This window comes from Phodopus roborovskii, unplaced genomic scaffold (genome assembly GCF_943737965.1).
Source record: "Phodopus roborovskii unplaced genomic scaffold, PHOROB, whole genome shotgun sequence".
NCBI lineage: Eukaryota > Metazoa > Chordata > Mammalia > Rodentia > Cricetidae > Phodopus > Phodopus roborovskii.
In genome coordinates this window covers 6,347,279-6,360,524 of record NW_026126413.1, presented here as the reverse complement: position 1 = coordinate 6,360,524, position 13,246 = coordinate 6,347,279, and the positions used below count along the sequence as shown (strand labels likewise).

The 13,246-nt window shown below is 45.6% G+C and overlaps 1 protein-coding gene across 1 annotated transcript in view; it reads left to right on the top strand.

Moving 5' to 3' along the window:
- Cmya5 (cardiomyopathy associated 5) overlaps positions 1–5,747 on the top strand; it is a 90,163-nt gene extending 84,416 nt beyond the window's left edge. Inside the window, exons 13-14 of the mRNA XM_051182917.1 lie at positions 1,092–1,265; positions 5,400–5,747. Coding sequence (XP_051038874.1) covers positions 1,092–1,265; positions 5,400–5,646 — 421 coding nt within the window. The 3' untranslated portion in view covers positions 5,647–5,747. The remainder of the gene's footprint in view (positions 1–1,091; positions 1,266–5,399) is intronic.
- The last annotated feature ends 7,499 nt before the right edge of the window (positions 5,748–13,246 follow it).

Sequence of the window (13,246 nt, the reverse complement as noted above, 5' to 3'; positions counted from 1 at the left end):
ACTGGGGTGAATTTTGTTTATTTATTATTAATATATGAAAACTAGCTTGTAAATGAGTATTAGGATGCCTGGCTTTACTCCAGGGAGTGAGGGCTTGTCAGTTGGCACCTCTCTAGATGAAGTTATTGGGTAAAGACATAGAACAAGTGAAATACATTTACTTGCATTAATCATTTCCTCACTGTTCAAGGGGAGAGAGGAAGTGCTGACTGAATATTAACACTATGAAGTTAAAAATGCCTCCTTGCTGTCTCAGCCATTTTCCAGCAAAGCTGAGCAACCCATGCAAACAAGGTCACTCGTCCATGGCTGCAAGGGCTCAGGCTCATTTCACTGTGCTCTTTATTAAAATACCTATAGTCAACCAGAAAGGAGCCTTGAACTCACCTCCCAGAGGCACCTGCAGCCATGGAGACTATGAAGCATCTCCCCAGAGCCACTGGTCATGCTGCCCGCTTCTAGGCTCTGGCCTTTGCAGATGTCTTGACATTTAAGAGCTGTGCCCCCACAGGGTCACGGTCACAAGGAAGGTCAGCTCATGCTGGCATTCAGTTCTAGAAGGTTTGAAAGGCTGAACTTGCTTGTGCACACCTATAATCCCAACATTCAAGGAAGCTGTGCAAGGTGCATCACAGAATCTGAGGCCAATGTGAGTTACATAGTGAACCCATGTGCCAAAAATTCAAAATGTGAAAAGTTCTGGAGATTCCATTTTTAACTTTGCAGGTTTTGGAAGAAGACTCTGTAAGTCATGGTATCCCTTTCATTTCCCTGAGAGAAGAGGTTATAGCATTTCTTTTCCTTCCCATCATTTTGCCAGCCATCGCCTGGTTCCCAGACCCTTGAAGAAACACAATGTACCATATGTGCATGCGTAACACGGTGGGCATATGTCAAATGCATGCTGGAGGTTTGTGAATCCTGGGGCAATCTGGCCAGGGTTAGGAGCATAAGGGACAGATGGTATCTTTAGTCAATTGCCAGCAGTTTCTGAAGATAGAGCCCTGCATAAGGGGTATGTAAGGTTGATGCTCATGGGATAAAGGCTGTGATTTCTGTGGTAACCTTCATCTGATCAAATTTGCTTACAGGATCCCCTCCGTGCTCGGGGAGGAGCTGCCTGCCTGTGGTCAGCATTACTGGGAAACCACAGTCACAGACTGCCCAGCCTATCGACTTGGCATCTGCTGCAGCTCAGCTGTGAGGGCTGGTGCCCTGGGACAAGGGGAGACCTCGTGGTACATGCATTGCTCTGAGCCACAAAGGTAAGCCAGGTTCCTGCCTTTCTTAACTCAATCCAAATGTCACTTACAGTGTCTAGGCAGGACCTAATGAGGAGCTTTTCATGTCCTTGCCCAACTTCCAAACAAATAAGTCAGTAAACACAATGGGTAAGGCAGTTAAAATATCACCCTGGTTACCACAGAAACTAGACAAGAGTGCATCTTATATTCAGCCTCATGACCATACAGACTCAGCCACCAGAGCCACAGTGGGGCCAACCTTCCTGCTCTGTGGGACACTCTTGTCCCTGGAGAGGCAGAGAAGGGTGTTTTGTCCCCTCATCAGCCAAGACAAAGGAAGAATCTGGCAGTTTTCTATTCTAAACTCATCCCCCTAGTGGAGAGAAGTACCACAATGATGTTCAAAGGGCTCCCCGTACTGAGAAGGAATTGGCAGGAATGAGAAAGAGGTGGTGGCTCTCCAGATCTCTGTCCAGTATTGACTTACAATAAAGTTTTATTAGAAAACAGTCATGTTCATTTGTTTATGGCTACTTTTGTACTAATGTGGCAGACTGGAGAAAGACTGAGTAGCTGTAACATGCCAAGCTTTTTTTTTTTTTTTTTTTTTTTTTTTTTTTTCTGTCTCTATAAATAAGTTTACCAAACTCCGGTCTCTATTAGTCTCTAGGGCTATGGTGAACATGCTGTGTTGGCAGTATGCTTACAGGATTGTCTGATTTTTTTTTTCCTGGCTTTGCCTCCTATTGGTTACCCTCCCCAAGTTTGTTAACCCTTTGATCCATTGCTTATTCATTTAGTCTATCTCTGAAGGTCTTGGTTTGCCAGTACTTGACATACACAAAGGCTTAGTAAGGTTGAGGCTTGGCCTGCTACCTATTGGGGTTGTAGGATCGCATAAAATTAGACACAGGGAAGAGCTTTGGCACTGTAATATATCACCCAAGTGGCAGGCATTGTTCCAGTTTTAAAAGGAAGCTGTCTTTCGCTACTCCTGCTTGTGAGTTCTCAGAAAAGGCACCCAGACTGGGATTTTACATATCTTCAGCTGCACATCGTTCTCCACATTCTACTTGACAGTTTGATTCTCTGAGATGGCTCACAAGGATGCCGTCTCCAAGTGCTGTGTAAAGTCACATTTCATCAAGTCAGAGCAATATGATGAATTGAAATCCAGTGCTGTGCCATCCTTCGGGCTCAGCCCCTGCCCAGAGTTTAAAATCATTTAAACATAGAGTTTACAGTTAGCAAATTATAGGAGCCCAACATAGGTATTAATTTTATTAAAAAAAAAAAAAGGATAAGCAACTCTTTACAGGCTAGTAAGATGGTTCAGTGGATGAAAGTACTTGTTGTGTGAGCGCAAGAACCTGAGTTCCATCTCTGGCGTCTATGGTGGAAGGAGTAAGCCATTGCCAAAACCTCTGTTCTGACTTCTGCATGTGTCTGGTGGCGCACAGGCATACTGTGCCCTGCACAGCAGCAGTAGTGATGGTGATGGTGAGGATCTTTTACACACTTGAGAACACAAGGCAAATGCTAGCCTCCAACTCTCCAATCACAAATGCCCGGGACTGACTTTATAGGAAACACAACTGTATGTTTTGTGACAAGCTCTTCCTATGACTTTGGTCACTGGTTCTTTCAGGCCCTGTGTGGGCTTCTGGGAGGCAAATATACCTACCTTTGTGGTTGCAGCACAGAGGCCAATCTAAAGTGCCTTTATTTCATGCTCTGATGGTGCCACACGAGGCCCCCATGGCCTTTAGGATTCTGGGAGTGTGGAGCAGCAAGCCCTCCTGGGTCTCAGTTTTTGAGTTCAGCCAGCTCTGTGGCTCCTGACTGAGTGTGAAGACGGCCTTGGGAGACAACAGAGGTTCTTCTTAACTTCTTCACTTTGCCATACTGGTTCAAGGCCCCTCATGTCCTTCACCCGTCTCGCCCTAGCCACGCTGTCTGTGCCCACGCTGCCCTGCCTGCCACATTATTTCACCACATCCCTCCATTTCCTTCCACAGTCAATCCACAGATATCTCTGGTGACATCAGAACTCAGGGTGGAGGGGCCCTTAGGGGACACAGGGAAGAAGGGAAACCGGGCTTAGTGACTAGGCTGAGGGAGGAGGGAAGTTGTCTCCAGTGTACAAAGGGGTCTGGCTGAGCCTGGATCAGCTTTGTTCAGGGTGTGGCAAGCCCGCCCCAGGGCAGGCAGTTTGAGAGTCATAGTCACACACAGTTGGGCTTCTGGATGAGTTGTATTTGAGTAGACATCAGCAGTCCCAAATAGGAGCAGGCAAATGGAGGAATGAGGTCATGCCCAAGCAAGACCACATGAAGCAGAGGAATGCCTCCTTTTAGCTCAGGGTCTCTTTTCCCAGTCACTTGGCCTGGTTGTGACAGCACACTAGACCACGTTGGTGATGACCCATGGCAGAGGAAGACTGCCTCATCAATTTGGTGTGCAAAAAGAAAGGAAGGAATCATGCCTCACTACCCCTTTCAGAGAGCTCCCTCAGTGGCCTAACTTCCTTCCATGAAATTCCACATCCTAAAGAAACCACCAGGGCCATAGCACAGGCTGGTGACCAGGGTCATAGCACAGAGACTTAAGGGGACAGTCTGTGGTAAATGAGGAATTGGTGTGCAGAAGTGGGAATGTACTCCAGGTTCTGTGGGACTAATGGCGTCAACATTTTAAGGGATGTCTTTCCCTCTGACCTCCATGATGGAGATTGCCTTGGGACTGATTGATGATTGATCTTCTGGGAATAGGGACTTGTCAAGCCACAGGCGAAGGGCATCAGTTTACTGGGTCATTCAGAACCTTCTAGACCAGTGGTTCTTAACATGTGGGGCCCGACCCCTGGGGGCACAAACAACCCTTTCACAGGGGCACCTAAGACCATCAGAAAACAGATAACTTTACAATTTATAACAGTAGAAAAATTATAGCTGTGAAGTAGCAATGAAAGTAATTTTACGGTTGGAGGTCACCCCATGAGAAACTAACTGTATTAAAGGGTCACAGCATTGGGAAGGCAGAGAACCACTGCTCTAGATCTGTGTTATACAATAGTACCGGCTACCATAATAGAAAAATGGCGTCACAGCTGTTCTTGAACTGTGGCAGGTAAGGCTGAAAACCTGGTTTATACATTGTTAAATGTTGAAGTGGCCAGATGTAGTTAGTTAGTGCTGACTGTCCCTATTTGGGACTGCTGGTCTCTATTCCACCAAGTAACCCAGAATTCCAATTCTTAATACCATAGGACCCTGGAACTGCCTGGCCTAGGGTCTCGGCCTCCCTGAACACACTACCCAGACGGATTGATTGTTAGTGTCCCGTGTCCACCCCAACCTGCCCTTCCCCTCCTCCTTGTTCGTCCTGCTGCTTTCTTTTTCTGTTGCTCCATCTACTGAGCTTTCTCCGCCCACGCCTGTCCTGCCCATCCCCGATGGCTTGTCTGCCCCACACCCCCAGAGAGGAACAAGGTGCACAGACCTGCCTGCACAACGTGCGAGCGAGCGCGCAGCGTGGGGGATGTGTTTGTATTGGAGAGTGACACCAAGGCACCCTCTGGCTGCTGAAAATTTAGTGATAAAAGGGGGAAATGGGTCTGGGCATGGCGTGGTGGGGTGGGGGCGCTAATTCAGTGCTTGAAGTTGGCAAGAACTAGCGACATTGCTCTTGAACTTCACAAAGGCCCTTATGTAAGTTACCTATAAAGCTTTAAAAATGTAAAAAGAAAGCGTTGTATGGAAGGCAAGCCCACAGTACTGTTTAAATACACGGCAGCCAAGAGAGTTTATTCAAGAGAATGACACACCATGAATGCGGCAGTTGAAACATGTGGGCAGCTGGGAAAGAACTAGAACGTGGGGAAAAATCACAGGGGAGGCACATGCTGCTTATTCTGGGACTGCCCCCTAATACAGAAGGAGCAGAATGATTAAAACACCTCCGCTGGATGAGCTACGCATTTGAGCATCTAGAGGCACTCCAGCAAATGTACTTGGGACAACATTATGTCAACTTACCACTGTGAACTAGATTAATAAAGTGAGACCTTGATTGTTTCCAAGTGATTTTTCTTATTAAATCTTAAGGATTTCCTAAGATTTTATAAATTAAATTTCTCATTCTGTTTCATTTCAGGTACACATTTTTCTATAGTGGCCTTGTTAGCGAGGTACACGCGACTGAGCGTCCAGCCAGAGTGGGCATCCTGCTGGACTACACCAATCAGAGACTTCTATTTATAAATGCTGAGAGTGGACAGCTGCTCTTCATCGTGAGGCATAGATTCAGCGAGGGCGTCCATCCTGCCTTTGCCCTGGAGAAGCCTGGGAAATGTACTCTGCATCTGGGCTTAGAGCCCCCGGATTCTGTCAGGCACAAGTGATGCTGGCCAGTCAGAGTTTGTAAGGATTCAAGTTTGGGGTGGAGAGCTGTCATCTCTCTCTCCAGTGCTGTGTGTTACACACCTGCACGATAGCTAGGTACCATGGTCAGCACGTGAGGGCAGCCAGGGACCTCATGACCTTATAGAGCAGTGTGTGAGCGGGCAGGGAGCCAACAGCCTCCACCCTTCGGTTCACAGTTGGATTTATACTTAACCTGGGAACCAAAGCCAGAGAATGGACTTCTGCCTCTTATTGGTCAAACAAATCCCCCAGTAGCCACATCAGAGAGGAGGGAAGGTTTTGTTAGTGCCGCATCTCGTGTGACAAAGAGACATAGACATCTTCCACAAGAAAAATGTCACCTTGCTTCACTCAAGGAAAATGAGTCCTAGTCATTACAGAAAATGTTTTAGCTGATCTAAATTTACAGTGACTTCTTTTCTTATAATGTATGGTGTAGAATGTAAGCCCCACTTCTCTGAAAATTTAAATGTAGAACAGCACCAGACATTAGAAATGTCCGTTTTGTTAAATAAATGGCTAGAATCTTAAAGAATAAAATCTATTGTGTGAACTTATTGCACGTAACTTGGTCCAGTGTGTAGGCCAGGACACAGTGCGGAAAAAATGCCTGTCACATCCCAGGGGGACAGTGCTACTATTAGTTCTCATTAGGCAGCTGTGCACACAAATTTTTTTTTAAAATAAAAATGCTCTCAGTCTATAAAGCCTGTGCAGCTGTCCATAAAGTCAGCCATCGGGAGTTATGAATCTCTTTTTATGAATAAATATGCTTACTTATTTTTTGGATATTATACTGAAAGTTCTCAAAATATTTCAAAAGTATGTGTGCAAAATTGCTGGATCTGGAAGGCGTGCAGAGCTGATTGCTCCTGCTCTCCGTGATGGGAAGTCTTCATTATATTTAAGGTTTTCTTTTAATACCATATACTCAGTTATTCTCTCCCTCCCTCCCTCCTCCTTTCTCTCATTTCCTCCCTTCCCCTCCCTCCTTCCTTCCTTTCTTTTCTTTTTTTTTTTCAAATAGCATCTAGCCCTGGCTAGCTCAGAATTCACCAGGCTATCCTCATACTCAGGGCTCTGCCTGCCTCTGCCTGGTGAGTGCTGGCATTAGAAGTGTGTGCCTCCATGCTTGGTGGTTCAGTTATTTTCTTGACTGGAGAAATAACATTTTACCTTTTTAAGGATACATTTTAAAGTGTGTTTTTAATAGCTAGAAAGTCCAGCTTTGACCTGCACTTGTCCTATAGAGCCGCTTGGAAGCCTTCATCACCTCATTCTTGGTTCTTGGTGACACTGGCACTGGAAGAATAGCCTGTGGTGAATGTAATCTTCACCTTTTCAAGGTTTGAAAGGTGTTTGTCTTTGGTTCTGACTGATGAGCCATTGTAGTGAGATAGTCCTTCTGTGGCACTGACCACGCCCATTGGAGAAGGTGGGGGAGGGGAGCGGTGTCTGCTGCCTGGGTGAAATCCAGGTAATCCCGCTTCTGACACCAGATATCGCGGTTAAATAAGGATCAGGATAAACAAATAGGCCTAATAGATGTTTATTCAGGGAGAAATAACTTACAACCTAGACAGATGAATACCAGGAAATTCTGCCCAATCCTCTCCTGTCCGAGTCACGCCAGCAAGAGATCTTTTCCCAGCTCTCCCTCCGACTTCCTTCCACAGGTCACTTCTGCCCATGGCTCCACCCCCAATGGGCGTGGTCAGTGCCACAGAAGGACTATCTCACTACAAGCCACCATGCTTATTTTTACATATTTTCTATGAGGATGTAATGTAGCTTAGAGACAATAACAGTATAAGCAGTCACATGGACTTTAAGATTTGTCTGGCTGGGTTCTTTCAGATGTAGACCTAAAACCTAGCAGTCAAGGAACTGTAGGAGAGATGGGAGCTCCAATGGACACTGATCTGGTGCACTTGAGTCGGAGGTCCCTCTAGAAGCCACAGTGAACAAGGCAGTGGACATGTACCAAATGTCTGGAGGTGGGAGGTTTCCTGAAGGGCACTTTATACATGAAAACATATGCTACTTCTGACAGGCATGACAGTTCACCTTAGCAAAAACGTAATTAGTAAAGGAGTTTGTGAGAGAAGAGAAAGAAGGAACAATGTTGTGGTATTTCTCTGCATGTGCGTGTGTGTGCATGTGCGTGTGTGTGCGTGCGCGCATGCGTGTACATATGCGTGCATCTGTGTGTGTGTGTGTGAGCATTCATATCGCTTAACAACACTGAGTGGGTATATTCTTCATCAAAAATAGAGCAAACTATTGTTTTTCTGGTGGCACTTCCGTAAAGCCCAGCAGAGCTGAAGTATTGTCACCCCTAAGCCCACAAACCAACACAATGCTTTAAGACCAGACAGCATCACTTTTAAGTGGGCAGCGTTCTTGAGATCTCACAGGTTTCTGAAGTCCCCTCTCACCCCACCGCATTCACTAGCCATGAATCACCACGTGTCCAGTTGCTGAGAGAAGCCTTGAGCCTCCAGCTGATTCTGTTAAAGTTGTATGTATATATTACAACCATATCGAGGAAAGCTTGGCATCACACGGGTCATGACAGCTTAGGTGTAAGAATATTTATGCCCCCACTGTTGGCTCCTGTGGCTTTCACATTGCCTCCAGCCTTAAATCATCACCACCAGGGAGCTCAAATCTTGTTTGTGGTAGTGATGATAGTTTGTGGTGAGACTCTAGCTATACAACTAGCCCTGACCTTTGGAACTCAGCTCTCTTGAGCCTCCCATGCTCTACCAAAACCAAGTGCAAATTATGTACCCAGTGATCATTACTCAGTAGTACTGACAGACCACGACACTGGTGCTCTGAAATGACCAGTGGTTACAAGATTGTAGAAAGTCACTTGTTTTCAGATGTTAGGGTTCATAGCATCGCCCAAGTGTCAGTAGCTCTGCAGAGATGCATGTGTTTAATTAAGAGTGGCTGAACTTCTGCTAGAAATGTATGGTACTGTAATCCTGAGTCCAGCTGCCGGTGTGTTTCAATAATGCCATTTGTAAGATCAACGTGAGGGCACAGCGGTTAGTGAGCTTGCTGTTGAATCTGATGTCCTGGTTTCATTCCCAGAACCCACATGGTGGGAGGAGAGGACCAATAAAAACCAACTCAGACAAGCTGTCCTCTGAGCTCCAAACACATGCAGGTGTGGTATGCTTGTGCTCACACAGACACATCCTCCCCAGTACATCTTCTAGCGCACATGCGCATGCATGCACTAGGAAATAAAAAGCCAACCAAACAGCGGCAAACCCAACAGACTCCTGCTGAGGGTTCTAGAGCCAGGACTGGAAGCTGTTCCGAGTATGGGATGACGTTCCACAGAGATGCCTGGAGACTAACGTGGCATCCAGTGGGAAAGCCAAGTGGGAATGAATGCTGACCCCATCTCCTTTTTCCATTCACTTGTTAAATTTTAATACATTGGGTTCATACACTTGATACGAGGGCTTCTGTGGTTAAAAGAAGTCCAAAACTGATAGCATCCTCTCAGTGCTGTGACTCAGGATGCTCTACTCTCCCGTCTTTAGAGGATCCATCCCTTTCTATTCAATTTTGAATATTACACCAACCACACTATGTTCTGCTCCTAGCCCAAGTTTCTAGATTTCCTGCCCATTGTTACATTTTACTCTGGTTCTTCCTCTATTTCCGATGTCTCCTTCCCTGTGTTAAAAACAAACAAACAAGACAAAATAAAACCCCAAAACAAGAAACCAAAGGCAAGAGGAAACAAACAAACAAATAAAATAAAAATAAAATAAAATAAAAAAAGACTTGGAGTCAGTAGGGGACATTTTTAAAGGACACAAAACATGCAGCCGAATGTCCAGAGTCCCTTCTGATCTTGTTTTCAGCTGCCTTCCTGCTGTAGCAAACAGACTCGGCCCCCTCCAGCTAACACTGCTGCTTTACGCGTCTAGCTTCTGCTCCCTTGAGTTTCTTTTCTAGGGCAGACGGTGGATCTAGAAAACACCAAAATGTGCAAACCTCTCCCTAGAATAGACATCTTTTATAATGGTCTGAGAGCAAAATATGCCTTCTTTCTTTCTGCCTCTTTCGTCTCTCACAAGTCCTGGGCCTCTCAGAACTAAAAGGGGCATTAGAGCTATTGCTCATACTCAAGGACATTCCTCTCCCAAAGAGGGATTTGATCGTTACCTCTTCGAATGGTTTAGGATCTCCCTCACACCTTCTCCAGTGGGGTTTCACTGAGCCAGTGATTGACTAAAAAAAAAAAAAAAAAAGTCTGTTCTTAGCCTAAGTGGCCCTCTGAGGCTGTGTTGAGCTACCCCAGTACTATCCGGAACTTCACTCCTTGGAAGACATCAAGGAGGAATGACAGGCGCATGGCTCGGCATGGCTTCAGGGATTGCTAACTGGGTGAGGAGGAGATGAGGAAATAAAGCAAGAATGGACACACTGACATATACAGCAAAACTTTTGTCTGGTGGGCTGTGCTCACTCTGGGTGGAGGGCACCAACTGCAACAGCATCCTAGAGCCTTAGCCTGTTCATTTAATACATCAGAACGAGGAGGAGGGTTTATTGTTTATGGTTGAATGAGGATGCAGGTTTAGCTGATCTCTGCAGGAAGTCTCTGTGGGGGAGTGGTCACCCGGAGGAGACAGCTGTGACTGTTAGGTTGCACATACACTGCCAACATTGTTACTTGGACCACAGGAAGGTTCAGCCATCCCTCTGAGTCTCAGAGCCTCACCCAGGGAAGGCTTCTCCACTCCCACAATCCGAAGCATTGGGGTCCTTGACATGGTTGGGTTCGTGTCAACAAAACACATTCTCTTAGATTTCATCTGTCCCTTACATGTTCACTCAAGGCTTCCTTCACACTCTGCAAGAGCCAACATGTCATTCGTGTATTTAAAAACTTCAGGGGACGGGTGTGAAATAACGACAAAAGGGGAAAAATAGGACATGGCAAAGGAAAGCCACAGTTAGTTCATCCAATGCAGTTATTGATGCTTATTGTGGTGGTGGTGGGGGGATGGGAATCACTACGTCAGAGATGTACATCACAAAAGTGTGTTGTGTTTTTCAACATTCAACATGAGTTTCCTAAAGCCCCCTGGGCTGGCCTTTGCCCAGGCTCAGCCCCTGCAGAGAAAGGTCCAGAAAGGCCTCCTACTGTAAGCTGAGAGAGGAAAAGGCACATTGTCTCCCTCTCAGCGCTGTCCAGGAACCCTGTGGCCCTGTTCACTCCCTGCTTCAAAAGGAGCAGCCCCCACAGCCTGGTTCCTTTAGAACTCCTGGGGAAGCCTTATCATTGTATCCAGCCTGAATTTGTGTTGAACAGCCTGCTCGACCTTCCTGACAAGACAGGAACACCAGAGATGGAGAAATACAAGTGCATAGGGTTCCTACCATTGCAGCAGCACCCTTTTGTAGTTCCAGGGAAAGTGAGATGAAGATGTCACCTAGGGATGTGGTTGGCCAAGTAGGTTCTCAGAAGTCTCCATACATGGGTGCAAGTGAGTGTGTGCACATTTCTGTGTGTAAATGTGTCTGTTTAATGTATGTTCATGTATGCTGTATGTGTGTTCAGTGGGGTTGGGAGAGTATAGGGTCAGAATTATCACTGTAGTTTAGGGTTGATTTTCCCACTGAAGACCCAGAAGCTAGATTTGAGTGTTCCCCAAATTGCCATGGCTCCTGGGTCTCACCACATTAACCAATCCATGAAAACTTAACAAATCAGAATGCCAGTTGTGTGACTTGTATAAAACCAAATGTGCAAGGTGGCTACAGAACATGTATCTGCTGGTCAGAGGACTGACTCTGTAGGGCCCCCAGGCTCCATTGCCTGTAGACTCCTGACCTGGTATGAAGCTGGGCTTCACATGACCACCTTCCTCTCAACTTCCACACACCCTGGAGAACTAGCTTATGCTTACACTGGAAGCTCTAGGCCTGATGAAGATGGTATTGTGGTCAAGGCAAGTCAAGTGGATGATGATCTTCATGGTGGTTATTACTGAGCCAAGTGATTTCAAACCAGATACATTTGGGTTTAGTTGTCTGTGCTTATTCTCCCTGTGCTGGCACTGGGATCCCCTGAAAATCTCATGTTTGGGGGCATTCCTAGCTCTTCTGCCCAAGTTCTCACAGTCACAGTGTGCTCTGTTTCTTAGATAGAGATCCCGGGCTCTGTATGAAATGTGGCAGTTAAGCGCTTGCCACTCATGCAAAAGGCACCAGGTTCAATCCTGCACTAAAAAAAGGAGATAAAACGAAGCCATTTCTCTGACTGTTACTTCTCCACTCAGTGAATGCTTGCTGTGAGTTTTGAACCTCCTGCCTCCTGCTTTTGATGTGAACAACCTCATGTCTGTCTCTGTGACTAGTGCCGAAGATGGAACACAGTGTATTATGTGCAAATCTTCCTAGCTTATTAGTCAGAAGGAACCGTCCCTGCAAGATGCCATGCCACATCTTACTGTCTCTCACTTAGATTGACTACAGGTGGGTTGTAATTGATGCGAGAGCAGCTCAGAGCTCAGCTCCTGGCGTCTCAGAGATCTGGGGTTATGACTCTGTTTCACAGCTCTGTGGCTTTGGGCAAACTTTAGCCTCTCTTACAGACCTCACTGTAACAATATGGGATTTGTCATAGGTGTCATAAAGTTATTCATGTGTGCCTGTAACAAAATCTACCAAGTGTAAGGAGCCAGGAACTGTGGTAGGCACCTAGGGGCGCAGAAGTGATCCATTAGGCAAGTATTCTTATTCCCAGGAGTCTAGTCCATGTTGCAGAGAGGAGTATAAACAGTGTGGTGGTTTGAATAAGAAATGGTCCCTATAAACTCAAATATTTCAGCACATGGTTCCCAGTGGCGTGACTGGGAAGGTAGTAAACCCTTGCTTACAGAAGTATGTCACTGGGGTGAACTTTGGGAGTTCACAGTCTCACTCCACACTCAATTCACTCTCTCTGCTTCCTGTTCTTGGCTGAGGATGATCTCTCTGCTTCTACTTTGACCACCTAGCACTATGCCTCTTCCACCATTATGGACTCTCCTTCTGGAACTGTAAGCTCAGATATGTCCTTGGTCATGGTGTTTATTGCAGCAACTGAAAAGTAACTAATACGGACAGTAAAGGGGATAAATAAGTAACCTGTTTAATACTAAAAAGTGATATATGTTATAAAGGAAAAGAAAGGATAGAAGGGTTGTTATGACAAATAATGGAAATGTATATACACATTACATATATGTGCATGCATATGTATACTTGAGTATCCAGCACAAAAAAAATACAGCTGTTCTTGATCCAGCTACAATTACAGAGCATAGTGGGACCCTCAGATAACCACAATGTCTTAGCATTTTGGCATGTAATTATTCATACTATCCATGATCACTGTAACCCTGAAGAAAATGCAGTAGTTTTTCTGGTCCTACTAATTGTAAAAATCTAGGATAATATTTTGAACAAAAGGTAAGTTATCCTTAATTTCGTCACTCAGAGATAACCAATGTTTGTATTTGGTAAGTATTATCTCAGACTCTGCTCTTCTTTTGAATA